Source organism: Salvia splendens, chromosome 2, assembly GCF_004379255.2.
Source record: "Salvia splendens isolate huo1 chromosome 2, SspV2, whole genome shotgun sequence".
NCBI classification, from domain to species: domain Eukaryota; kingdom Viridiplantae; phylum Streptophyta; class Magnoliopsida; order Lamiales; family Lamiaceae; genus Salvia; species Salvia splendens.
The window spans coordinates 13,458,361-13,484,942 of NC_056033.1; the positions used below are offsets into that span (position 1 = coordinate 13,458,361).

Sequence of the window (26,582 nt, forward strand, 5' to 3'; positions counted from 1 at the left end):
CATACAAGACCCGATATATCATACGCAACTAGTGTGGTAAATCATTTTATGTATCATCCACAGCATTAACATCTCGAAGCAACATTGAGAATTATAAGATATCTGAGGGTATGTTTGATCATTGGGCAGGATATCCAGTTGATAGAAGATCCACATCTGGATATCTCACCTTTGTGGGTGAAAATTTGGATACATGGAAGAGTAAGAAGCATAAGGTTGTAGCACTCTCAAGTGCTGAAACCGAGTTTTAAGGTGGATTGACCAAAGTATTGTGGCTAAGACGACTGATGAGAGAATTGAGATTATTATTGCAAAAGACATGTCAAGCCTTTGGTGAGAATAAGGCAACCATTAGTTTCTTGGAGAATCCAATACAACATGATCGAACTAAACACGTTGAAGTTGATAAACCCTTATTGATGAGAAACTTGAAGCAGGAATTATTGAGTTCCCATTTGTTCAATCTGAAAATCAGGTGACAGATATCTTGACCAAAATTGTAGGGGTGAAGATGTTTTCAGTGAATACACACTTCAAATCCCAATATCGATATTTGACACGTGGTGCTCAGAAATCACTCATACGATTCCCCATTTTTAAAAATTGGCCGCTTTATTTATGCTCGCAAATGTGCTCGGAAATCTATCGTAATTTGCAAGCACATGGTGTGCTCGGAAATATATGGTCGGAGACTCGGAAACAGACTCTTTTTTTAGTGTTTTTATCTTGTAAAATTAAATAGTGACAAGAAAGATATATACAAACACGATGGTAAACTCCGAAATAGGGATATTATTGGAATTAAAACGCATGTTCATGTATGGAAGGTGGTATCAACACTGTGGACATTAGGGCCTCAGTATCTAGATTGATATGTATCCTCATCGTAATTGAATGTGACTCATCAACACTTGAACTGTTCCCATCATTACATACACCACCCACGCTACTCATTTATCTATTGACTATACATATTACATGATGATACATGTCTAAATGTGAAATGAATTCACTACAAGTCATGAGTTAGCCTTTCTTTTCCTTCTCTTCATTACAATATTCATAACATTTTTGTTCTTTTTTAGGTTTTGGGTTTACATTCCTAACTCACGAGGAAATCAAAGATACAGCTTCATTGATTAATTTTAGTTCATTTGTTAATTGTGGGTCATCTCTTGATTATTCTATACATTTTCTTTATTAATTCTACATTTAAACTAAAATACTCAATCTTAACATAATTTTTAGTCGGGCACTACAAAACAAATACTGTTAAACAAATATATGCATCAGACTTATGTCGATATCGACGGAAAACTCCCAAATGAAACATGGGCCATATATAGTTGAGAAATTATAATTATTAAAGTGAAATAGTCCAAAACTACATCAATAATACACCCATAGTTTCCACACTCAAAAGCACTGCTTCAGGCTGCATCTGTAATTAAGGAGACAGATGTGTGTTTGTGTGTGTGTTGGTCACATCCCTTGAATATAGGGCAAATGCCTTGAGAATGTTTTTTGGCATCACTTTTGTGTGTGTTTTCTTGTGAGTAAATCATGCATGTAAAACCACCATATTTAAGATAATTGTACTATCTATTTAAATTGACTTAAAAATGAAGGGGTTATGATTGAAACCATTTTTATTGTTAACAATATGATCGCTAGAAGAGTGCATGATGTGGACAACTATTAACGTTGCAAAAGTTGCAATATTTAAAAGAAAGAACACATTTTTAGTTAAACCAATTATCATGTTTGTTTAGTATGCACAGAAAACTATATACATTATTCAACAATAAATAAATAAATTATATATACACAAGGAAATTAAGGGTAGTGATAAAATGAAAACTCTATATATTAGACAAACTCTAAACTATGATCTAGGCCGTTAAAAAATGTCAACAGATGACGAAATAATAGCAACAAAAAATGTTAACACAGTGTCAACACGATTCTGACACTGCATCAACCGTTGACACTGTGCTGACATTTTTTGTTGCTATTATTTTGTTATCTGTTGACATTTTCTAATTGTTCAGATCTCGTAGTTTGGAGTTTGTACAATAGTTAGAGTTTGCTACATACTACATGCACAAATTAATGAACATATAGTATATGACTTCAAGTACTAAAACCCATAAATAAGACACAGTTAATAGTGGGTAATAATCACGTAGATGCTTAGACATATACATATATATTAGGCTTCGAATATCTGAATTAACTCTTCGACTAAATTAGTTTTTAGGGAAAATAAAAAATTGCATCTTTGCAACCCACGAGTTGAACATATATGGTGTCAAACCCCTTATATCATTTTTATGAATTAAACCTAATTGTTGTGAGAGGGATCAAACGACCAAAATCTTCAGATATGCATTTTTTTAACCTCATTTTGCAAAAGTAATCTTACTAAAAACCAAGAGATTTCTGAGGCGTGGCTTCTTCTGCAACTGGATGATCCAGCTTTGCTTGTTTGTTGCTTTCCATCTTTAATCCGAAATGAATATGAGGAAAATGTGCCCACTGCATATCACACAATATCAATATCACTGACGCATAGTTTTCGTATTGTTGTAATTGTTTTCCGATTATGAAAAAAATATTTTGTCAACCAGGGACGAACCAAAAATAAAAAATAGCCGGTACTAAAATTTAATAAATAATAATATTATTAAAATATCTATAATAATATTATTATTATTATTATTATTATTATTATTAAAAATAATAATTAATATATATATATATAATTCGATTTGTTGTTTCTTTCGTTCATTTATTTAAAATCAAACCGAACCAAAAATTAAAATATATGCAATCAAATTTAGAAAACTGGTAGTATTTATTTGAAATCCGAAAACTAGTGAGCATGAATATAATGAAATACATGAAGTTAAATGATGTATTAAAATCAAAATACATCTATAAAAAGAGGTATTAGAATCAATTCGAGACAATATATATGATCCGTTGTGATAATATAAGCTTTTGTACAAAGATTTTAAAATACCAAAACTTCTACAATGATATACAAATAAAAAAAATGTGGACAAATTGATTATGAAGATTATGTACTATATATTATTGTCCACATCCGTTATATATTTGTAAATGCAACTTCTATTGAGGGATATAGTTGAAAAATTATTACTAACAAACGATAGTTCATTTATGTATTTTATTTATTCAAGGCCAATTGATTCTTAATACATGTACATCATTAACTACGCATTTTGAAATGATTATTACACTCTTTCATCTATTTTGCTTTTCATATTTTGCTACCTGAATAGGAGTATAACATTTTATGACACTCTCTTCATCCCATTGAAGATTGACCACTTTTTTTTCTTTTTCTTCCGTTCCAAATCCCTTACTAATTTAAGAAATAAAAAAATTTATTCTACCATATTTTCTCTCTCATATTTTCAAAACACCCAATAATCTACTGTCTTACTTTATTATTCTCTTCTATTTTAAAATATTCAACGATCTTTTCTCTCTCGTATTTTAGTCATCTTTCCTACTTTAAAATATGGAACAATATTTTCTCTCTTTACTTAAATTCGTTATAATAAAGCGCATAAAATCTGTATAATTTCAAAAGGATCATCTTCTATGGAACGGAGCAATTACTAATTCTGTTACTTGAAAATCCCATTAGGGATCTGTTTTGTTAGGTCAGAAAATTATACTAGTATAAACTCTTGAATGTGAAGAAATATTTAAATAAAACTTACGTTCTTTGCAGCAGTGCTAAAGGCTTCACGATGACTAATATCAGGATTGCTTGCTTTTATCCTCTGAATCTCCTCTCTGTCAACACAATACAATATAATCACTTAATAATTTATCGTCTAGTGTGTATTCACAGCAAAAAGACGATGATCAGTCCTTACTTTATGAAACGATTGTACGCTGATAGAACGCGTTGTCTTTTCTCTGGTGCTGTCAAACCATGATTCATCACACAATTAACAAAAAAATTATCAAAATTATTGAAAATAAAATTTAAATACTAATATCCACTTCCTACATGGAGTATATATGTCATACTTATAATGCACCAAAACTCGGTAGTAAACAATATTTTCATCACACCAAATATCATCTCTATTACATTTCTCTAATAATGAACTTATCAAAATGTCACGTACAAAATTTATATATAGAAACTGAATAATCATTCTAGTATGAGTATATTTTAGGTCAACGCAGCAACTCCATGAGAACATAGAGGGGGATTAAATTTCCTAAAAATCTTAGGCTTATCGTGTTGAGATCAGGGTATAAATATAATGTACTACTACTAACCAATTAAATTCAAGACTTCTCAATTCTTTTCACAAGCTTGCAGTGTCCATGAAAAAAAAGTGGATGTTGTAGTCAACTGGTATGATCTATAGATATATGTATAAGGTGGAGTATTGATTAGTGGTGGGGTGAAGTGGTTATATCTTATGTATAAAGAGGCATTGCCTGATTCATAAAAGTACCAGGCCTCTGTATGTTTGAGGGCCTGCTCTTTGCAGATCATGACTTGTCTTGAAATGTTATGTCACTATCACAGCAGTTCATATATGTTTGAATCAAGAAAATTTGTCAGCTAATCCTCTCTCTCTCGAATTCATCATATTTACTTTAATGTACACTAGTCTCTTCGTCACAATTTATTTTCATTTTTTGTTTGTCCTAATCAAAATGACTTATTATTAAAATTGAAAACATCTTTATTTCTACCTTATTCATTCTCTCTTACTTTACTCTCTCCACTTAACACACAAAATAAAGCTGCATAAAATCTTGTGCCGCCCAAGGAAGGGGTCATCTTAGTTGGGACGGGAAAAACAAGATATTCTCTATTTTGGAAAATCGTATAAAATTATCACTTTCTATTTTTGATAACTTTTTTTCTCTCTAATAAGGTGAGCTTAATTCTCCACTAAAAATACTATAATTCCTTTTTTTTCTATCTTTCTATTATTTTACCACTTATGCATTGATTTACTTGTCATTCCAAATGTCCTTATTTTTATGGGTTGGACGGAGTATAATAAGACAACTACATGGATAAAAAAGATAGCTTACGGCGTATTGGAGGCATCTTAGGCTGTTCAGTGTGAACATGAGGGGAACCGTATCTATTGCACTTTGAAGAGGAGCCGTTGTCCCTAGTGGCCGCAGCGTTGACGCTGGCGGCGAAGGAGTGTTGTTTCTGCAACTTCAATAGCGCAAATTCGTCGGATCAAAAATGAATCAAAACAGACTAGGATAATGCTTTGTTAAATTACTACTCATATTGTCGAACTAAATTAAAAATTAAAAATTAAGGTAGGTATCCCTCAAATTCTTCTACTAATAAATTGTTACAGAAAATACGACACACCTCATCAAAAGTTAAATTCTTCATTTTGGATCATGCATCATGATCGGTACACACATATGCTCGAATAAAAATTCTGCATTTTGGGATCATCATTAACTATCTACTACAACGCAAATGTTGGTGAGAGAAACTGGGAAAAGAGAATGGTCTTTTTATCTCTCTAACACGCCCACACACACCTGAAAATCTTGGAGGTGAACAGACTGAAGTAAAGCTCCCATATTGACTGAGAGCAAATTTGAGCAGTGCCCACATCTCACTGTCACAATACTAAACATACTCCCAAATGGAACATTAACCTGCACACAATATTTATCACATATAAAATCCACCACAAAAAAATCTAATCTTGATCGTGAAACTAAACCCTAGGCTCACCAAATTACCTTTCTATATTGTGTTGTGTGTGTTTTTCACAAGAAGAGCGAGGGTGAAGAAATCTCATTATTTTCAGCAAAGAAGGTTGGCAGTATTGAAGAAACAGAAGTAGATTTACTTTCATTTTTCATCTCACCTATATATATATATATAGACATAGACACACGCACACGCACAATGTATATATGTATACGCATATCTTTCATTTTGGTTGAGTTTGATCATATGGTATTTGTATGATGATGGTTTGTTAAAATAGCTATCAGAATGTATAAAATTGTGGGAAATTCTTTAATATATGTGCACAGCACTCAAATGTGGACAATAACCAAGATATTTTATTACAACTCCCCTTCTCATAAATCTCTCTCTTCTCTTTCTTTTCAGTGCTACTGACTTTTTTCTGCAACACTGACACCATCATCAGTGATCACTGTGTGTGTGCGCGTTTTAGAGAGAGAGAGAGAGGAAAGCAGCTATGTGACTGGAACGGAATTCATCAAAAGACAGTAACGAAGAGGAAGCATCATCAATTATCAATTAAACAGTACTCCCTCTCTCCCAAGATATTAGACTCATTTCTTTTGGCACAAGAATTTAGGAAGTGTTATTTAGTGGTGTAAGTGGGGTCGGTAATAAAGTAAATTTTTACCATAAATAGAAATGACTCAAATATGTTGGGACACCCCAAAGTGGTATACGAATCTAATATCTTGGGACAGAGGTAGTATGCAATTTTGTCACTTAGTTGCTCTTTTTTTTACAGACCGTAAAATTAGCCCAAATTTATTTCCAATCACACCAAAAAAGAGCAATCTTGTTAGTTAACAGACACATTTTGATGAAATAAAAGGAAAACACTTTCCGTGTCATGATTTTATTTTGGAATCTAAGAGGCCAACCAACACAAAACACATAAATTTATACGATGAGATATTAAAAAAGTTCATGTGAAAAAAATTAAATGGGTGTGAACAGAAACACCCATTTCAGACAAGGTGTATGAGTATTTAGTGGGCTGATGTACGAGCAAGAAAAAAGAAAGTTTCAAGAGAAATTAGATGAGTCATAAATTGAGGTGTTTGATGATAAAAAAAAAAGGACAAAACTGCATCAGCAATAATTAAATTCGATGTTTGAACGCAGATAAGAGGAACCCTAAAAACCACAAGATCATAGGGTTCATATTGACAATTAAAAATACGTACCAAAATCTAAAACATGGTTCTTTAATGTGATGAGTGCAGAAAACGAAAAGTAGGTTTCTTTCTGGGTTGCTGGGATTTCAATTTCTTGCTCCTTTAACCCCCAAAATAAAGAGAAATTAAGAGAAAAAATCAAATCTTTGGGCAAAACACACATTCTTGATACATAAAATATGAATAACTTTCTTGTCACCATAACTTATCCGACGACAGTTTTCTAGACAGAATTGTTTTTTAGTAAGAATCAACATAAAATACCATACCATATATAGGTAAATCGAAAACAGCCAACAAATTCACTGAACCAACAATTCTCACCCTGTATTTTTCAGAGAGTGCTTCAAAAATTGAATCTTTTTTTTTTGCCTTTTTAAGCAACAATACACTAAATATACAACCAAAAATTGGGTGTTTCACAAAAGAAAGGGAAAGGCTGCTCTTTTCCGAAAACACTATTGTTGTTGAGCTTTAATTTGATCTCTTCATGAAATTTAATTAACTACATGCTAATGAAATTAAACAAATCGAAAGAAAATTATACCGCCAAAATGGTGTTGCAGTAGTTGCAATTAACATAACACACAGGCTCAGCGGTCAATTCCATTGACATCTTAGCCGGATAGATCGCTGGAGAAAATGGAGTTTTTTCTAAGGGAAACAATTAAAGAGAAGGGCTGAAAGATCAAGAAGTGAGGAATAATAAATCCAGCCAAGGGATAGAGGGAGGGGTGAATATATTTATGCAACTGTGTGTGTATTTAAGTAGGATACATGTATAATTAATGTGTTGTTTTTATGGTAGTCGGAGAGGAGAGGGCAAGAAATGAGTGTAGAAAACTGAATGGAAATTAGATGAGGAGAGAGAAATGGGAGAGGGAGAGGGAGAGGGAGAGGGAGAGGGAGGGAGAGAAGTGGGAATGTAAAATTTTAGTGGTATTTTATTAATGGGCTTTGTGAAAAGAAAAGAATGGTGTTTTATTTATGGAAAGATGGTTTGGAGAGAGAGGGTGGGGGCTTTATGATTGTTAGAATGAGTGGGTGGAGTGATGTGGTTTTTGTATTTATATTGCTTCATATTCTGCAGCGGACGAGGGGGGCGAGATATTAATGTTTGGGAATGTTTAGGGATTAGAGTTTGTAGCTATTCAATCAATTTTGTGTCAACGTAATCACTCGACCTAAGGGAAAGCCAAGTTTTATTTTTTTATTTTTTATTTCGTCGACGGTGTTCATACTTTGATTGATTGATTGTACACATTTAGCATATTCTTGTAGCTAAGGGCATCCACAGTGGTGCGGATGTCCCGACGGACATCCCAAAAACACCTCCTGCCACATCATAAGGACTTCCCACTGCACAGTGACGAACATCCCCAAGGACATCCCGACGGACTTCCGACAATAATAAAAATTCACAAATTCACCAAATTAAACAATTTACGAAATTAAAATTTCGTCACGATAAAAATTTCATTAAATAAAAAAAAAGAAAGGTACATTTCAACAAAAAAAACTAAAAAAAATACACTTCAATAAACACAAATTCCATCAACGACGACCCCTCTGATGCCATACTTCTTCAATTATATCGTTCTGGAGTCGAATATAAGCTTGTTTTTGGCACATGTCGTGTTGGTTATTTTAGTGTAATTGGATTAACTTGATTGATCAATATTGTCATAATAAGACATCATATAAGTTTGGAAGTGCGGAGTGCACGCTTGTTTGAATTCATTATGATTAGGCGGGGGTTCGGGGGCAGCGCCCCCGGGTTGCGGGGTCCAAAGAGCGGTAGCCCGTGGCTGGGGTCGAGCTGTGTAGAAAATTCATCCGGAAATATAATTTCTAATAGAGAGAGAGATATACTCGTTAATACAAGTGGTGCGAATGAAATGAAATTCAACGAGCCATATTTATAGAATTTTTGAAAAAATATATAAAATAATCGGGAAGTCCGCGCGGACGTCCGTGGGGTCAACGCAATGGCGGACGTCCGCAAGGACGTCGCGACGGACGTCCCGAGAATGCCGCGGAACTCCAGTGTCCGCAGCGGACGTCCGTATCCGCGTCACCTTTGCACAATGGTGGACGTCCGGCAGGCCGGTCGGACGTCGCCGGGACGGGCGCCATTGCGGATGCTCTAAAGATGGTTAGGAATAGCAAAATAAATGTTTCTATGTTCAACCAAAATATTGTTAGTCTTGTTGAATCAACAATCTATTGCCATCATGTACATTTTTTACAAGGACAAGGCATCTAAAGACATAAATTCATAGTTCCAACTTCTCTTTGGTTACTATGCAACATTAATCGAAAGGAGATCAAATGATTCGATCGAAAATGTAAAGTTTTCGCTAAAATACGAGTTTTATCTTTTAATATTTGTGCCTAGAGAACATTGACACAAAAATTAATTTTTGCCCTGAAACGGTTTAAAGGATTACCTTATGTGAGGCAAGTGGCTAATTAATGCTTATTGATGGCTAATGATCGAGCATAAATTGAATGACCTACGGCAGAAATCATAAACACTAGTAAATTTTGGCCGATGCATCATAATCACTACGTATATATATATGGGTCATTTGATGTCATTATCATTCCATTGTATCATCACAGCATAGCATATAAATACACAGCTTAAACAAGAGCTACACTTTAGATTGAAGAATCACCAAATGAGATTTTCTCTGAATAGCCAAAATTGAGATTCTGACGCTAACTTAAAAGGGATTTAACTGAACATCACATTCAATATGAATGTCTTTTGTCCCATCAATATTTTCTTATAGTTGGTGAAAATGATAGCTCTACCAAGTAAAACACCCAACATTAAATTAAATTTAAGAAAGATAATAGTAGTTCATACTCTCATTTATCTCTAAAAAGTATGAATTATTTTCTTTTTAGTCAATTCTTAAAAAGTATGATTTTTTAAATTTTATAAATATCTAACTATACTACTAATATTATGGACCTCACTCCCCACTAACAATACTTCCACTATCTTCTCTACCTTTCTCTTACTTTACTAATCATGCATTAAAACTCGTATACAACCAAATGTTCATATTTTTCAAGGAAGGGAGAGTATATAATATTCTTCATTTGTCTCAAGGTACTTGAATCGGATACGTAATTTAAAAATTACTCCCTTCGTCCACCATTTAAAAACTCTTTTGACTTGATATAAGTTTTAAGAAATTATTTGACTTTGTGAAGAAAAGTAAAGAGAGAAAGTGAGTGGAATGTGAGATCTATTTTTAATATTAGTTTTATACTCCCTACGTCCCGGCTAAGATGACACATTCCTTAGCCGGCATGGGATTTTAGGAGTTATTGGTTAATATGTTTAATTGGAGAGAGAAAAGGTGGGTGAAAGTATTAAAATAGAGAGAGAAAAAAAGATGAATATTTTAATAGGGGTGAAAAAAAGTGGTTGTGTGTATTAATAGGAGAGAGAAGGTTCCAAAAAAAGAAAATGTGACATCTTAGTTGGGACAAACTAAAAATAAAAACGTGTCATCTTAAGTGGGACGGAGGGAGTAATTGATAATGAGCGTAAAAAGTTAATGGATTTGGGGTCCGTATACAAAAAATGAAAAAAGGGTAAATAATTCTAGCATGTACGAGAGTAATATTTAAAGATTAGGTAAAAAGAAATTAAAGTAAGAGAAAACTTAAGAAAGACAGAATAAATTTTTTTATAAAAAATAAAATGTACAAAGTACCACGTAATTTGGATAGCACGATGACCATGTTTGGTTGACAGGATTCTGTCTATGAAAGTAATCTGATTCCTTAAATTTTAAAATCTTGTGTTTGTTTTCGTTTTTAATCAAACTGGGAAAGTAATCAAAATCCTGAAACAAGGAAAGTTAGTACAACTTTCCAGGATTCTGAATCCTAACTTTTCTTAGGTATTCTTTTTCCCAGTTTAAGGATTCTTACATATTTAATGCAATATAGTACAGTTTATTATTATTATTATTATTATTATTATTATTATTATTATTATTATTATTATTATTATTATTATTATTATTATTATTATTATTATTATTATTATTATTATTATCATCATCATCATCATCATCATTATTATTGTTATTATTTATTACAATGTTCTAAAAATAATTTAAAAGTATAAACCATACTTAATTTGAGGATAATAAATAACTATAATTCAAATTATCATAATTATAACTATATTATGAATATTTATTTTTATTTTTATTATCATAATAATAATAATAATTTATTAAATATTTAAATATACTTATAATAAATTAATAATATAATAATTATTAATTTATAAATTAGTAATTAACAATAAAATTGTAGTGAAATTTTAAATTATAAAATTTATTCAATTAAAAATTAAGTAATATAATGATAATAATAATAATAATAATAATAATAATAATAATAATAATAATAATAATAATCTTATTTATTATTATATTATTATATATTATGAGGTATAATGCATATTTAAACTATCTATCGTAATAATAAATAAAATAATATAATTATTATCATTTGTAATTAATAATTTATTAAATAATATGTATTATTATTTTTTATAAATAAAAAATGATAAGTATATTTTTAGTTTAGTGTTTAAATCAAATATATACTTTCAGATTTTGATATTTTCCAAACACGGGAAAGTAAAGTTATTAGAAATCATATTCCCGGGATTCATTTTCCCAGGAATCATTTTCCTTGCCAACTTTACTTTCCCGCCAATCAAACATGACCTATAACTTAAGTAATCTGGAATCTACAAAGTATATAAGTGACACTTATTTCTTAGTAACAAAAAATACTTAAAAATGAAAATGGGGTTAATTAGGGACGTATTGACTTTCAAGAACAAAACACAACTTTATGGAAATCAGCAAAGAAATACATGACACTTGAGACGCAAATGCATAGAATTGTATAGATATGAAAAACGTGATGTGTTTTGTTTGAACAAACTTTTGACTTATAATCCTCCGATTTAATTTACCTAAAATATACGGAAAATTTAGGTCTTTCTGAATTTAATCGAATTGAATAAACACAGAAACATGTGTTTAACGAGTCAGAGTATTTTTAACTATTTTAAACTAAATTCAGATTTATTATAACAAAATAGTACCGATTTTACTCTAACTATTTATATTTAATTTAAATTAAAAAAATTATTTTTTATTCCCCTTTTTTTAACACAAAATATGAAAAGTGATTTAGATTTATTTTAATTTAAACCAAAAAAATGGGTATATTTTACTCAAAAATACAAAAGAAAATTAGTTTTAAAGTACCATTAGAGATGATAGGGATGTATTCATATCCAAACGCTAAATATAAGTAAAACTCAAAACACTTGCAATCCATTGGATCTTGTGATCTAACGGTTAGATTGATGCCACGTGTCATCTACTAATGTAGATTTTTAGCCTAATAATGTAGTTCGGATAATAATGTACCATTTTAGTCTAATAATGTAAAATTTTAGTCTAATTATCAAAACCATCCAATCTAAGGATCCAAGGGCTGAGATTTGTGTTGTGTTTTACACTAAAAAGCTGTAAGGACCCTAACACACCCCGGAGATGAAATTAGTGAACGAAGCAACATTGTTGTTTATGTATACGTACATAGGAGGCACTATGTTCAATAAGTGAAATTCTGTCAAAAATCAAAGCAAATCTCAGCCATTGGATCCTTAGATTGGATGGTTGGGATAAGCTACATTATTAGGGTAAGATGCTACATTATTAGACTAAAATGCTACATTATTTTCCTAAAATAGTACATTATTAGACTAATAATCTATATTATTAGATAACACGTGGCATTAATCTAACCGTTAGATCACAAGATCCAAGGGACTACAAGTGTTTTGATTTTGAACACTATTTAACATATTAATCGGAATACATCCCTACGTATATATTCATATAGTTCTTGAAAATATTAGCCGACTGCTTAAATCTATGTTCAAATGTAATTGTTGACGTTGAATACTTTATATGTTTTTTTTTAAATATGAACTATTTCCTTTTTAATCCATCCTTAAAACTCTAAACTTTTTATTCTAGGAATTTTTTTTTTCTAATGAGGTTGGACTCATTCTTCACTAACAATACTTCAATCACTCCTTTTACCTATATCTCTTACTTTACCAATTATGTATTAAACTCATGTCCCTTAAAAGGATCATATTTTAAATTGACGAAATGAGAATACATGATTAAGTATTTTTTTATGATCGCGGTTACCTATAATTGTTGGGTGCAAGTTTGATCTCTAAGTACTTAGAACTACAAAATGATCGATTCTCGATCTATCATGGATCAAGTACGTACTAGAGTTCCAACTCATTGTACACGACAACTCATTGTACACGACGCCGTTGTCGATGGGATAGTCCTGCAAGACGCAATTATTGTTACAACAATGATTTAGAAATTGCATTTAACTTGAAAAGACTTCAAGAGCTACCTCAAGCACAAACAATAGGAGATGATTTTTAAGGACTTAATCGTGATATTGCGCATTGAGTTAGACATGCTAAAAAAGGTCAAAAGGTGAAAGGTATGATTAGAGTGTCCACAATGGTGGCCCTTGAAGGCCACCAAATGTGGCCCAACCACCATTTGTGGCTCTCATGTGACCCTCCGCAATGGTAAAGTAACAAAATTAACAAGGGCCACCAAATGTGGCCCTCTATAAAAAAAATTAATTTGTTTTCTTTTTTAATGTTATTTTTAATTTAACTATATTAAATTTTATTATACTTTAAATTTATAATATTTATAAATTTAATTAAAATAAAATAATTTGGATCTCCAGATCTACCGCTTGTTGGAATTGTTCAGCGTCTGAATCCATAGTTGCAAGGTTGAATTGAAATTGGAAGGAAATATTGGAAAGATTGGAGGAAAATGGAAGTAAAATGGAGTTGGAAAAATGGAATGGAAGTTTAGTATTTTATAAATAATTTTCGAAATTAAAAAAATAAATAAATAAATTCCGTGGCCCAGCCGCGAATGGCGGCCCGCTGCAATGGAGGGCTGCAGCTCACACGGCTCAGCCGCGTGAAGGCTGCGGCCGCGGCTCGCCCTCGGCTCTCGGCCCTGCGCCCCGCCTCTCGGCTCTCTGCAATGGGGGCCGCGCACCGAGCCGCGGGCCGCGGCCCCCCATTGTGGACACTCTTAATGAAAAGGCCATCATTTTGGAACGAGATGATCCCGAGTTATCCCTTATGTCGAGGACAAAGGAAAAAGTAAGCAACAAACCAAGAATTTTTGTTGTGATTGCTACAACTGTGACAAACATGACCATGTGACCGCAAGCCAAATGTTTTCAAGAATAAGAAGATTCAAGTTGCCCACGTTGTCAAGATGGCCTTCAACAAGAACTCTCCAAATTTTCTTGCGTAACTCTTCAACAGTGGTAGATGCTTTTATGCGAAGCTTTGATTTTATGATTATGTATTTTGTCGTTTAAAACAAATTGTGATTTTTGGATTGAATTATATTTTTCAATAAAATGTCATTTTTATAACTTTGAAATAATGTTTGATTTTTTAATAAATTGATAGGAAAAAAAAATAAAAAAATCAATTAAATAATGTGACTTGTTAATAGTTAAGAGAATATATGGTTAAGAGAATAAATGATGTTTTTTGAATAAGTGGAGTTAAAAATGGTGTGAGATTATGTATAATATAGACAAAAGATAATTAAGAGATAAATAAGACAAATAATTGTTGAGTCTTAACCAAATTGTAATGAAAGTGACGACCCATCAGTAAATCTCAATATCAAAATGATGCAAGCTAATTAATGCAAATTTAATCAGTATTTTTTTGTGCAACTTAAGTTTATTCTACTTTATAATATGGACCCTATGTATGCAATTAAGTTTATTTTAATGATGAAATACTGATTTCCAAAATTCGTATTTGCCATGATAAATCAAACACCTCAAGATGGGGTTCGGTTTCCTGGATAAAATAGTACTAAGATGTAATCTAGGATACAGTTGTGAGATTATTTTAGTCATAAGAGATTATCAATGACTAATTATCTCATAATTATTCATCTATGATTGAGCTGTGTGATTGAATATTATTAACCAAACACACTGCATATTTAATCCCGATATACAATCTTACAAACCAAACATCCGCAAGAATATAAGATTTATCCATGCTAATTTAGCTAGCAAAATGTCATAGCATATAAACACCTATAATTACATTTTCCCCGAAGAAGGATGAAAGAAATATCCTGCATGCCTATATATCTATCTTTATAATACAATTAATTAAATTTGAAGAATCGATCCAACTAATTTTTATCTTTACCGCCAACACCAAATATATACAAACTGAAGTTAAAATCATAGTAATATTAATTGTATAGTGAAAATTAAATGCAAATAAAATGGTTGGCACACCAACCGTTACAATTTTGGGAAAGCAAAACTTAATTTGTGGTCACATTTCATTTATAAATACTTTGAAATATTGACCACATTTATGAGTTATGTTTTTCATGAAAAAAAATATACAAACGAGATAAAATGTCCTCAGCTCGCAACTCTAAATTTTTACTTTACTTATAAATTTTTGAATTTTATAGTACTATACTAGATTCAGAAATATGAACTCTATCCACAGTCAATTCAGTCGATAATTTAAATTAATTTAAAAGCAAAATCTACCAGGAATATAATTTTAAAATTAAATCATCTCATAATATAGAATTTATTCTGTAAAACACGAAAAACAGAAGGCCACCCTCACTATTTAACGCGGTAAAAAAAAAAACGCGGCTGCCCTTTTCAAAATTTCCGATGGGCCGCGTGTCGACTGATTTGAAGTTAGTATGCTTCTGAATATCATGTTTTTTGCTTTGTTGGGCCTGCCCTACACTTGTTTGGGCTACAAAGTTGGGCTTGAATATACATTAGTATTTTGTTGGGTTTATATATATAATAGTGATAAGTTTAAATGAAAAAAAGGTCGATTATTAACATTTTAATTAATGTGATCAACGCGTTATGATGCTTTTCCTCTATTAAAGTTGAGTCAGCAAGTAGATAGAGTACCATTACTAATCTTATTTTCTGAAAGAAAGAACAATTGTTCTAAGTTTAATTTCATTTTTATTACTACTCCTATTTAGTAAATCTATATATTCACTCATATTATTTATGGAAAGCTATAAATTGCTTACATACAAAATTAAATTGACCGTAGATACACAAGCTTTTAAGATATTCAATTTTTCTCTAAACTTTAAGATTTTCTAAAATTTCACCAAATTTTTAAAATTGTATGATTTTCTCTTAATGATAATTTTTTCAGTAAATAATTAATGTCAATAATTTATTTTAAATTTAGTTATGAGTATTTATTTATATTTATGTAAAATTAAAAGAGACTAAATTTTTTAAATAATAATTCATCAAAAAATTTGAATCATACAATTTAAATTAATAAAATTATGCAATTTCTTACATAATCATATTAAATCACAAGAATCAAGTATTAATATATAAATAAAAACACTCATCATCCTAATCAAAAGCAATTTAAAAGAAAAAAAATCACAATTATCTCAATTCACAAAATCTCTTAAAATTTGATACTTTTTCAAGATATTGGAATTAGTTCGGTAAAAATAAAAAAGGATATATTTTCTAAAACACCAAATATTACAATAATTTGAAAAGGGAAAAGTTAGAACCATTCACAAAACAATTTTATTTGATTGTAATTGTTTATCAAAGGAAATCAGAAGTGTGCTCACATATACTTAATTTAATCAAGAGAAAAATCAGAAAAAAAAAAATCAAAGGTTAAATGTATGTACATACAAATAGTCCTTCATAATACTATAATTGTCATAATAGAAAACGTTAATTTAAGATAAATAAGAATAGTAAATGCGCAATTAATGACAAGATACGGAGTAGGAAATTGTAGCAATTTAATGCTAGATGTTTATCTAAGTATGTATTCCAATCTGTGAAGTGAAAATGCATGACTTTACTCACTCAATAAATAACATAGGACTGCAGGAGGTGGTCCAAACAACCCTAAGCTCGTATACATCATTAATGGAGGGAGGAGTGCTTGTGTTCTTTGTATTGAGAACAATACCACATATCATCAGGTCCTAAGGGCTCCTCTTTCGTAAATGCATCCACAAAGGAAAACAGGGAGATAGCCTCTTGCTTAGTCTTTTTTTTGCAAGAACTCCAAACTTGTGAAACTCAGGAAGATCCTCTAAATAGGTGGAATCATAGAGCTCATGCTCTTTATCAGTCCAGGCCACGTCCATGTCTGTGACCTTTCTTTGCGGCATAGCCACAATTTCCTCCAACTCATCATTGTCATCGACGGCAACGCCCTCGTCTTCGACAGCGTTGTCAAATTTCATGGAAGGAGGCAGGGATTTGCTCACTAATCCAGGGAGTTCATAGAATATATCCTCGTCGTATATGGGCTTATCATACACCGGCATCGACAATATATCCTCGTCGTATACAGGCTTATCATACACCGATATAAAAAATATATTGCTATTACTATTCTTCGACGGTTCATCCGCATCATATGATGTGAAGACGTCGCTGAATAATGGATCGTCCATCGAACGACACTCCGGCGCAATAGACCTCATCGGGCTGGATTTCCCCCTATCATGAGGCACTGAAATACATACAAGAACAACACAAGTTAAATTTTCGTCATGCTAAATGGGTGGAGTTCATACAGATGTTCAACTTTATGATTAAGCATAAGGCTGGTGTGCAGAATCGAGTGGCTGATGCTTTGAGTCGTCGACATGCCTTGTTGTCATCTATGCAGGCACGTGTAGTGAGATTTGACACTTTTAGTGATCTATATCGTGATGATCCTGAATTTCGTGATATTTGGATAAGGTGTGCAAAGGGGAGTTTTCAGCAGTTCCAGATTCACGACAAGTTCCTTTTAAAGCGAAACCGATTATGCATCCCGCTTTGTTCGTTGAGGGTCGCGATTGTTGATGAGGCTCATGGAGGGGGCCTTGCGGGTCATTTTGGGAAGGATAAGACTGTATCCTTGCTTTCTAATAATTTCTATTGGCCGCGGTTGGAGCACGATGTGGCTAAGTTTGTGGCGAGGTGTCGGACCTGCCATGTTGCCAAAACCCGTCACAGTAATGCGAGTTTATACACTCCTCTCCCAGTTCCTACAGTGCCATGGGAGGATATTAGTTTGGATTTCGTGTCGGGGCTGTCCCTCACACATAGGCAGAAAAGACTCGATCATGGTCGTGGTGGATCGATTCTCTAAAATGGCGCATTTTGTCCCCTGCAATAAGACGTTTGATGCAAGTCAGGTTGCTCAGCTATACTTTCGAGAGATCGTCAAGCTCCACGGTATTCCTAAATCTCTTACTTCTGATCGCGATGTAAAGTTTGTGAGTCATTTTTTGCGCACTTTGTGGAGAAGAATGGGGTCGAGGCTTCAGTTTAGTAGCGCGTATCACCCACAGACAGATGGACAAACTGAGGTTGTTAATATGAGTTTGGGGAATTTGCTGCGCAGTTTGGTTGGTGACAGTCCTCGACAATGGGACTTAGTGTTAGCCCAGGCAGAGTTCGCGTATAACCAGTCACAGAATCGAACAACTGGTAAGAGTCCTTTCCAGATTGTTTATGGGCGCAACCTAATCACTCTGTTGGACTTGGTGCCTATTCCCATCACTGAATTTGTTGGGGAATTTGCTGCGCAGTTTGGTTGGTGACAGTCCTCGACAATGGGACTTAGTGTTAGCCCAGGCAGAGTTCGCGTATAACCAGTCACAGAATCGAACAACTGGTAAGAGTCCTTTCCAGATTGTTTATGGGCGCAACCTAATCACTCCGTTGGACTTGGTGCCTATTCCCATCACTGAACACTTTAGCTCCGCTGGGGAGGAACATGCTAAGCAGATTCGGGAGTTGCATGAGCAAGTGAGATAGCGCATTATCCAGCAGAATGACAAGTATAAACTGCGCGCTGATAGGCGGCGGAAGAAGGTGGTTTTTCAAGAGGGTGATTTAGTTTGGATTCATTTTAGAAATGAACATTTTCCAGGAGGGCGTTGGGGAAAGTTACAGCCAAGGGCGGATGGTCCTTTCCGTATCCTCATACGGATAAATGATAATGCATATAAGGTGGATTTGCTAGGTCAGTACAATGTGTCAGCTACATTCAATGTTGCTGATTTATCTCCATATGAAGGTGGTAGCGAGGATGAAGATGTTGAAGGGAATGAAGTGGTGGCAGCAGATGAAGCAGACTCGAGGTCGAGTCTTTTTCAAGAGGGGGAGTATGATGCAGTTTCAACGTAGAAATCGGGCAAAAACCTGCGGTGTCAGAATGATTTGAAATTCGCACGGTACATGCGAAACGCGATTTGGAATTGAACTGCAATTTACTATTTTTTTCGGGTTTATTTTGAATTTTCTAATTTGCGTTTTATTTTCTTTTGAATTTCTAGGATTTTTAGATGCTTATAAATAGCGTTGCTTTTGTTTTGGGCCACAGTTGATTTTTGATAATTATAATTTCATTTTCATAGAAACTAGGGTTTCTTGATTACTTCTCGTTCATTCTTGTTTCTCTATACGTTTTGCATCAGAATGACAATTACCAATTCTAGTTTCTGCTTGACTTGTAGCTTGTGCTGAATGAATAGATACATACATGCAACAATGGCTTCTTTTGCCATGATAAATACATGACTCATATTACAAAATGTTTCACATTTGTTTCATATTAATAGTACAACGAGTTTAAAGTTTATATAAATCATACAAAAAGTTTCATTCGTGTTTCGTTTTAATACATTCCGTCATATGCAGGATTTGTATTGGAACTCTCTCTTATGTAGGATTTGTCGCCTCTATAAGTGAATTATAGAATATGAAAGAATATGTACATTAAATGGATAATTGTCACCTAAACCACATTATTTATTTGAATTTACAACTCTCACATAGATTTTATGGAGTACTAAATTTATCCAAGGTACATTAATTAATTATGTTTGTGTGGAGTACTAAGAGCATCTCCAATAGCGGCGAGCGCACTGGCTCGCCGATTTTTGGCGCTCGCCGGTCCGCTCGACGAACTATTGCAGCCGGCGAGCGCCAAGCGCTCGCCGATCGGCTGGCCGCTATTGCAGGCTCCTGATCGGGGAGCGGAAATTTTAATTTTTTTTTTTAATGTTTTTTTTATGAAACTCATTCTTGGTTGTTTCTCTTTTATAGAGACATCCTTGAATGTTTTATGTTCCACTTTCGATGTGGGACAAACTCATTCTTGGTTGTTTCTCTTTTATAGAGACACCCTTGAATGTTTTATGTTCTACTTTCGATGTAGGACAAACTCATTCTTGGTTGTTTCTCTTTTATAGAGACATCATTGAATGTTTTATGTTCCACTTTCGATGTGAGACAAAATCATTCTTGGTTGTTTCTCTTGTATAGAGACATCCTTGAATGTTTTATGTTCCACTTTCGATGTGGGACAAACTCATTCTTGGTTGTTTCTCTTTTATAGAGACATCCTTGAATGTTTTATGTTCCACTTTCGATGTGGGACAAACTCATTTTTGGTTGTTTCTCTTTTATAGAGACATCCTTGAATGTTTTATGTTCCACTATCGATGTGGGACAAACTCATTTTTGGTTGTTTCTCTTTTATAGAGACATCCTTGAATGTTTTATGTTCCACTTTCGATGTGGGACAAACTCTTTAATGAGGATGTTGTAATGTTATTTTAATTTTAATGAAGTGTGTTTTTTATATTAATGTACTTTTTAAAATTTTAATATTATTATTGAATATTCCCGTATCTGTGTCGTAAATTTAATTTCGTATTTTGTGTGATTGTTAATTATTTATTTTTTATAATTTTGTTTATTGTGGCTATGCTATGGCTGGGCTATGACTGGGCTATTCTTATCATGGATGCCCTACGAAATTGAAGAAAAAAACTTAATAAAAATATAAATATGTTATCTTAGATAATTTAAATGGAAAATATACCATCTTAGTTTGGACGGATGGAGTATTTGATTATCGGTTCCATAAGACCATCCACAATGCCGCCCAGCCGAGGGCGGTTCGCTGGGCGGTCTATTGCAGTCGCCCAGCGGGCGAATGTAGTGAGAAACCGCGCAGCGCTGCGCGGTCGCGTGGCGCTGGGCGGTCCGCTCGGCGCTATTGCAGCGCCCGGATCGCCCAGCGCACCGCCTAGCGCGAAATTTAATTTTTTTTTTCCGAAACATTATATATACGCACTTTGCTCGTCATTTTCATTCGCACCACTTGTTTTAACGAGTACTCTCTCTATCTTAATTTCTGTACAAGATCAACAAGGGAAATGGATCTCAACAACGAGCCTAGTTCCGGGAGTAGCGGCTGTGGTGGTGGTGGCGACAGCGACGGAGGCGGCGACGACGGAGACGAGGAGTGAATTGACACTCCTTTTTATTATTGTATTTTTTTAAAATTAATGTATTTTTTTAAATTATTGTACTTTTTAAAATTTTAATATTATTATTAAACTTTTTCCGTATATGTCTCGTAAATTAAATTTCGTATATTGAGTGATTGTTAATTATTTCATTTTGTATATATTTGTTAATAGTGATGTGGATATTATGTGGCTAAGCTATGGCTGGACTATTGCTGGTCTATTTGCTTGTTTAGATGATGTGACAGGAGGATTTTGAGTGCTGATGATGTGGCAGTGGCTAGGCTATGGCTGGGCTATTGCTGGGCTATTCCTATTGTGGATGGTCGATCTTATACAGTTACTAATCAGAATTAAAACCCAATAAAATATTGAAAATATAAATATATCACTAAAAAAGTGATTTTGTTGGACTGAAAATCCCCAAAAGCCAAAACCAATTGATCGCTGCAGCGGAGATGAAAATGAGCGAAATCGAGGAATCAGGAAGAAGCTTGTGGCATTCTGTGAAAAAGAGTTTTCATCTCGACGATTATTCCAAAATTTTAAACCCTGATAGACCTTTGTCCCATCGGAGTAGTGCCGCCGTCCAGCAGTTCATCACATCTGATCCCGTCCACGGACCTGCGGTATGTTCTGATTTGTCTCACAATCTGTTTTTTTTCTTAATTTTGTTCCTTCAGGATGTGCTCGCTAAATTATGTGATTTTGAACTCTTTCTGATGTTTCTGATGCTTAATTTTGATCTGCTTTGTGTGTTCTCTGTGTGGCCGAATGGATAAGATTACTGGTTAATTGTTATATGTGTAAGTTTGTTCATGCGTTTTCTCGATGTTTCATCACTTTATCTTGGGGATTGATGCTTTATAATATGAATTCAGTAAAATCTCTGAAGATGGTTGTTGTGAAATGCGAATGAGGCATCTGCTATTTCTTAGAATTTTTAGATTAGGTCGAAGTTTGACGGTAATTTGTTAGGCCTATGTAGAATTATTATTTTGTTCTGGTTGTATTTATTGCTTGGAAACTGAAATTTCTCATTACATTATATCTGGAATTATTGACAATTTGATTGGGAACGGGCTTTCTGGATATTATATATCTGCAATTCTGGATTATTCTCCCAAGATATTAGATTGATGGTTTTTGGTTTCCATTTTCAAGGCTTGATAGATGAACTTTTCCCTCGTAACCCTATCTTGATACTGGTTCTTGCCTCTTGTCTGCCTCATGTTGCAGCTGAAGGCTGCAGAGGAAGCAGCTAACTTTGCTTATGTAGGTGCTGCTGTTGGAGCGATTACAACTGGTGGAAATGCTTGGAGGTGGTCAAAGAGCCCTCACGGTATGTTCTAGTTTTGTTATGTGTCTAGGCTCTTTCACTTTGGATATTTATGCTACATTATGAACACAAATTTGTTTGGACTTCCAGCAAGTATTTATCTCCACAATCAGTAATTCAATATGGCATTTAGTAATATTCCTCCGGATACTCTTAACCAACACAAATGAATTCCATCAGTGATGTATTGTAGACTTCTCACTTCTTAACCACTAGTTGATTTATCTGTTAAAAATCTACCATTAATCTATTTTTTTTGGTTGGCTGATTCTGGGGAATTTATGGAGATAAAGAGGAGATGGTATTGGAAGTACCATTATTTCTTTGAAGGATGTTTGGTGTATTTTCATGGGGTTTTGACATTGGAAAGATGAAGGTGTATGGAATGGTGATTCTTTTCTAGTTTTATTATATTTGTGTCTCTTTCACTTTGGATATTTGTGCTACATTATGAAACAAATTTGTTTGGACTTCCAGCAAGTATTTTTCTCCACAGTCGGTATGGCACTTAGTAATATTCATCCAGATACTCTTAACCAACACAAAATGAATTCCATGAGTGATGTATTGCATACTTTTCAGTTGTTAACCACTAGTTAATATGTCTGTAAAAAATCTACCATTAATCCATTTTTTGTCTTGATTGGCTAATTGTGGGGAATTTTATGAGATGAAGAGGGTATTGGAAGTACTGTTATTTCTTTGATTTGATGTGCGGTGTAATTACTTTAGGTCTTGACATTGGAAAGATGGAGGCAATTTGTATGGAATGTTGATTCTTGTTAGTTTTTTATTGAGTATCACTAGGCCTAAAACACAATTGTCTGAAGTACCCTTCATCCCTCGTGTATTTGGCATAATTATTGCTCTTTGTGGGTTAACTTTCTTCTTATCTGCTGCTTCTTTCTTGTATATTGTTGCACTTTCATTCTTTGATGCCTTGCGTTATTTTTGTTACTGTTATTCCATTATTATTTGAATGATGTATTCCTTTTTTACTTGTTCTCACATGTTAGGGGTTGGACTAGAAATGGTGCTAGTGGACTTGTCTTTCTCCGAACACATAAATATCTCATAAACTTATTCGTCCTGGCAGGTACTGTGTTGTCTTTTGCTTTTGGAGCAGTAGTCGGATTCACCTTGGGAGCTGAGGCTGCTAACCACTGGTACCAGTTATATAGGCTGGATACAGTTGGAGCACAGGTTAAATTCAATGAGTGGTTGCAGAAGAGAACCTGAGGAGAGCCTTTAATTTAGGCCATAGAAACACCAAATGGAGCACCCCTTGCAGTAATAATGAGATTTGTCTCTCTATCTCTCTTGTTTGCTCTTTGTTTTTGCATGTAGGACTAATGTCCTGTTTCACCTAGTCGTTTTCAAATAGTGTTTATCGTGTTACTTCCCTGGGTTCTCGTCTCGGAATAGAATGTAAATGCTGGTAATTATACTCCCTCCATCCCCAAACAATAATCTTTTATTTATGACAATTTTTTCTTTCTTATAAAGATAGATTCTCATTCTCCGCTAACTATTCAACACACTAAGAAACAGGGAATATGCATAGAATTTTACCCTTCTGATGAGCTGATGTAAACTCTCTTTACTAGTATTTATTTATGTCCACAGACCTCTACGGCTCAAGACAGAAATAACGACATGTGGGAATGATAATAATGTACTGAACTCTGATCAGAATCCTATTATCAAAGCATACAACATAAATATTTCAAGCTGGATTCGAAATAAGTAAATTGCAATCCCTAAAATATGTATTTTTATGGCCACAACTTAATGCCATATGCTCACAACAAAAAGATGACTACTCAAATTTTTTGATCAGGGAGAGATCATTCAACATCTTCTCAATTGCCTCATCATCATGAGCTCTTCCTCTGGTCTGTAAAGAAAGAAAAGCCGTCATTTAGAACCTTAGTCATCAATGTCGATAAATGTCCTACTATGAGAACATTCACATTACGATAAAGTCTGGTGGCTCATTTCCTTTCCCACGTCTTGCAATCCATGGAACAAAACGGGCAAGTAAATTGGAGGGAGATACTTGGTGATGTAACTTTTAGGTTGGAAACATTAGAATATAAAAGTGCATGCTTAACTTACAATATCCAGGTTTAACTTTCCAGTTTCACAAAAACATAAAGAGCTGCAATCGAGATAATGAGTGTACCTTGATCGACGGAACCATAGCTATAGCTTCTTCCACTGTTTCAGGACAAAGGTTCCCAAGTACACAGAGCTGCAAAACACACAGTTTACAAATGTTTCTTCAGAGTGAATACACAAACAATATTGATCAGAAAAAGTGAAAATTACCTCGAACTCAGCAAGCTGATATCTGCTAAGAATTCTGTAACTTGGGTTAAGAATTACACTTGTCTACAGAGAGATGATATTATGATCTTTCAGTTCTGATGGCATGCACAAATGAATAATGACGAGCTAAGATAAAAATTCAATATAGTCAGTTCTTGAACATAGATGGTACAAATATGTTCAATCAACAAAAGAGACCATATTTCCTCTTATGCAATTTCAATATAAGAGATTGCATAGAAGTTTAACCAGACCACACTATCATAAACAAGTATGAATGTGCTAAACAGGATCCTGCAAATAAACGATAAAAAGGATACTCTCGAACTTGTCTGACAGCATCAGGGTTCTTGTACCGGCTAAAACGCTTCACATATTGGAGTGATTTCTCAAACACCCTGAAAATGAGAGACAATCAGGATCTAGCAGCATACATAAATTTCCTATATATGGCAAGTTAAAATATGAACAATTTCTTCGAAATTGTCAATGAAAAGGATTGCAAATACAAATTTGGCAGTTAAGGACAAGAATTTATCATTATATAGAAAACAATTAAAGAACCATATAAGCAATCAAATTTACGAATAAACATTATTTTAATAAAAGAAACATTCAACAGGGGCTAAACATGAAAATCCCAAAGTAAATATACTTACTGAGACATCTGATTCATTGGATCATCAGCCATCTGCTGAAGTTGCTCATATTTATGTTCAAGTATAAGGGAAACTTCACAATTCATAAGACATTTGGCCTTCAAAAATTCTGAAGAAGAAAAAAAGTGAGTAAGCTCGCATACAAATCCCAATTATCCCATACACACAAGACTTGAGGTTACAACACAATTGCTTCAACAGAAATTGTATCCCAATAACCGTATTTATATAATTTATAATTAGCTTACTCACCAAAACCCTAAACACAACGAAACCCTAAGATGTAAAAATCAGGGCGAAGACGAATTTGATAAAGTAAAATCGTTTCCACCATGAAAATTGGGGGGAAAAAACCAAAGATGCATTCAATTACCATCGGGTATTTTAAGCTCAGCGGCGTTCTCCTCTTCTTCCGCCGACATCGTAAATTTTGCTAACAAAAATCTGATCGGAACAGGGATGGAAGTGATTTAATTCTTAGATTGTGTATTGACGCGATTCCGAAAAACAATGGGTAATGAATTCGAAACTCGACTAATAAAAATAAAATAAGTTTGGGCTGCAGAAATATGAGATGGGGCCGATTCAGTCTTTAACAATCTGGGCAGCAGAACTAATTAAGTAGGAGAGCCCATTTTTGGAAATTTATGAATTGGGCTGGTTTTATTAGTTAAAATGATCTTACTAATTAATTACGTGGGCTATTTTAAATTCAATCCTTGAGCTCGGCTAAATTATTGCCTT

General features: G+C 33.6%; 3 protein-coding genes across 5 annotated transcripts; 1 reads left to right on the forward strand and 2 right to left on the reverse strand.

Moving 5' to 3' along the window:
- Positions 1-1,346: 1,346 nt before the first annotated feature.
- LOC121788954 (axial regulator YABBY 5-like) lies at positions 1,347-8,018 on the reverse strand. Of its 3 annotated transcripts, none has more exons than XM_042187538.1 (6): positions 7,526-8,018; positions 5,581-5,700; positions 5,104-5,230; positions 3,915-3,963; positions 3,756-3,831; positions 1,347-2,538 (listed from the first exon to the last, which is right to left on the reverse strand). In XM_042187538.1, the coding sequence occupies exons 1-6, from the start codon at positions 7,592-7,594 to the stop codon at positions 2,425-2,427; spliced, it is 555 nt and encodes a 184-aa protein (XP_042043472.1). In that variant the 5' UTR covers positions 7,595-8,018; the 3' UTR covers positions 1,347-2,424. The 3 variants fall into 3 exon arrangements, with proteins under 3 accessions (XP_042043472.1, XP_042043468.1, XP_042043476.1); XM_042187534.1 differs by having other exon boundaries at positions 5,104-5,236; XM_042187542.1 differs by lacking the exon at positions 7,526-8,018 and adding an exon at positions 5,788-7,517 and having other exon boundaries at positions 5,104-5,236.
- A 13,889-nt stretch (positions 8,019-21,907) lies between these two features.
- Positions 21,908-24,353, forward strand: LOC121788992 (succinate dehydrogenase subunit 6, mitochondrial-like). Its single transcript, XM_042187556.1, has 3 exons — positions 21,908-22,138; positions 22,749-22,851; positions 23,945-24,353. The coding sequence occupies exons 1-3, from the start codon at positions 21,968-21,970 to the stop codon at positions 24,085-24,087; spliced, it is 417 nt and encodes a 138-aa protein (XP_042043490.1). The 5' UTR covers positions 21,908-21,967; the 3' UTR covers positions 24,088-24,353.
- Positions 24,354-24,505: 152 nt separating this feature from the next.
- On the reverse strand, positions 24,506-26,372 carry LOC121788980 (DNA-directed RNA polymerase II subunit 4). Its single transcript, XM_042187551.1, has 6 exons — positions 26,212-26,372; positions 25,839-25,947; positions 25,500-25,577; positions 25,180-25,213; positions 25,034-25,102; positions 24,506-24,745 (listed from the first exon to the last, which is right to left on the reverse strand). The coding sequence occupies exons 1-6, from the start codon at positions 26,258-26,260 to the stop codon at positions 24,668-24,670; spliced, it is 417 nt and encodes a 138-aa protein (XP_042043485.1). The 5' UTR covers positions 26,261-26,372; the 3' UTR covers positions 24,506-24,667.
- Between the last annotated feature and the right edge of the window lie 210 nt (positions 26,373-26,582).

What these genes read in the sequence shown, in the direction of transcription:
- LOC121788980 (XM_042187551.1), bottom strand. Translation starts at nt 26,260, where the DNA reads ATGTCGGCGGAAGAAGAGGAGAACGCCGCTGAGCTTAAAATACCCGAT. An exon ending in ATCAGCTTGCTGAGTTCGAG is followed by an intron (nt 25,103 to 25,179) that starts GTAATTTTCACT and finishes TGTGTTTTGCAG; the next exon opens with CTCTGTGTACTTGGGAACCT. An exon ending in CTATGGTTCCGTCGATCAAG is followed by an intron (nt 24,746 to 25,033) that starts GTACACTCATTA and finishes CTTTCTTTACAG; the next exon opens with ACCAGAGGAAGAGCTCATGA.
- LOC121788954 (XM_042187534.1), bottom strand. Translation starts at nt 7,594, where the DNA reads ATGTCAATGGAATTGACCGCTGAGCCTGTGTGTTATGTTAATTGCAAC. An exon ending in TAAGATGCCTCCAATACGCC is followed by an intron (nt 3,964 to 5,103) that starts GTAAGCTATCTT and finishes ATGGTTTGACAG; the next exon opens with CACCAGAGAAAAGACAACGC. An exon ending in GCGTACAATCGTTTCATAAA is followed by an intron (nt 3,832 to 3,914) that starts GTAAGGACTGAT and finishes TTGTGTTGACAG; the next exon opens with AGAGGAGATTCAGAGGATAA.
- LOC121788992 (XM_042187556.1), top strand. Translation starts at nt 21,968, where the DNA reads ATGAAAATGAGCGAAATCGAGGAATCAGGAAGAAGCTTGTGGCATTCT. An exon ending in ATCCCGTCCACGGACCTGCG is followed by an intron (nt 22,139 to 22,748) that starts GTATGTTCTGAT and finishes CTCATGTTGCAG; the next exon opens with CTGAAGGCTGCAGAGGAAGC. An exon ending in GTGGTCAAAGAGCCCTCACG is followed by an intron (nt 22,852 to 23,944) that starts GTATGTTCTAGT and finishes TCGTCCTGGCAG; the next exon opens with GTACTGTGTTGTCTTTTGCT.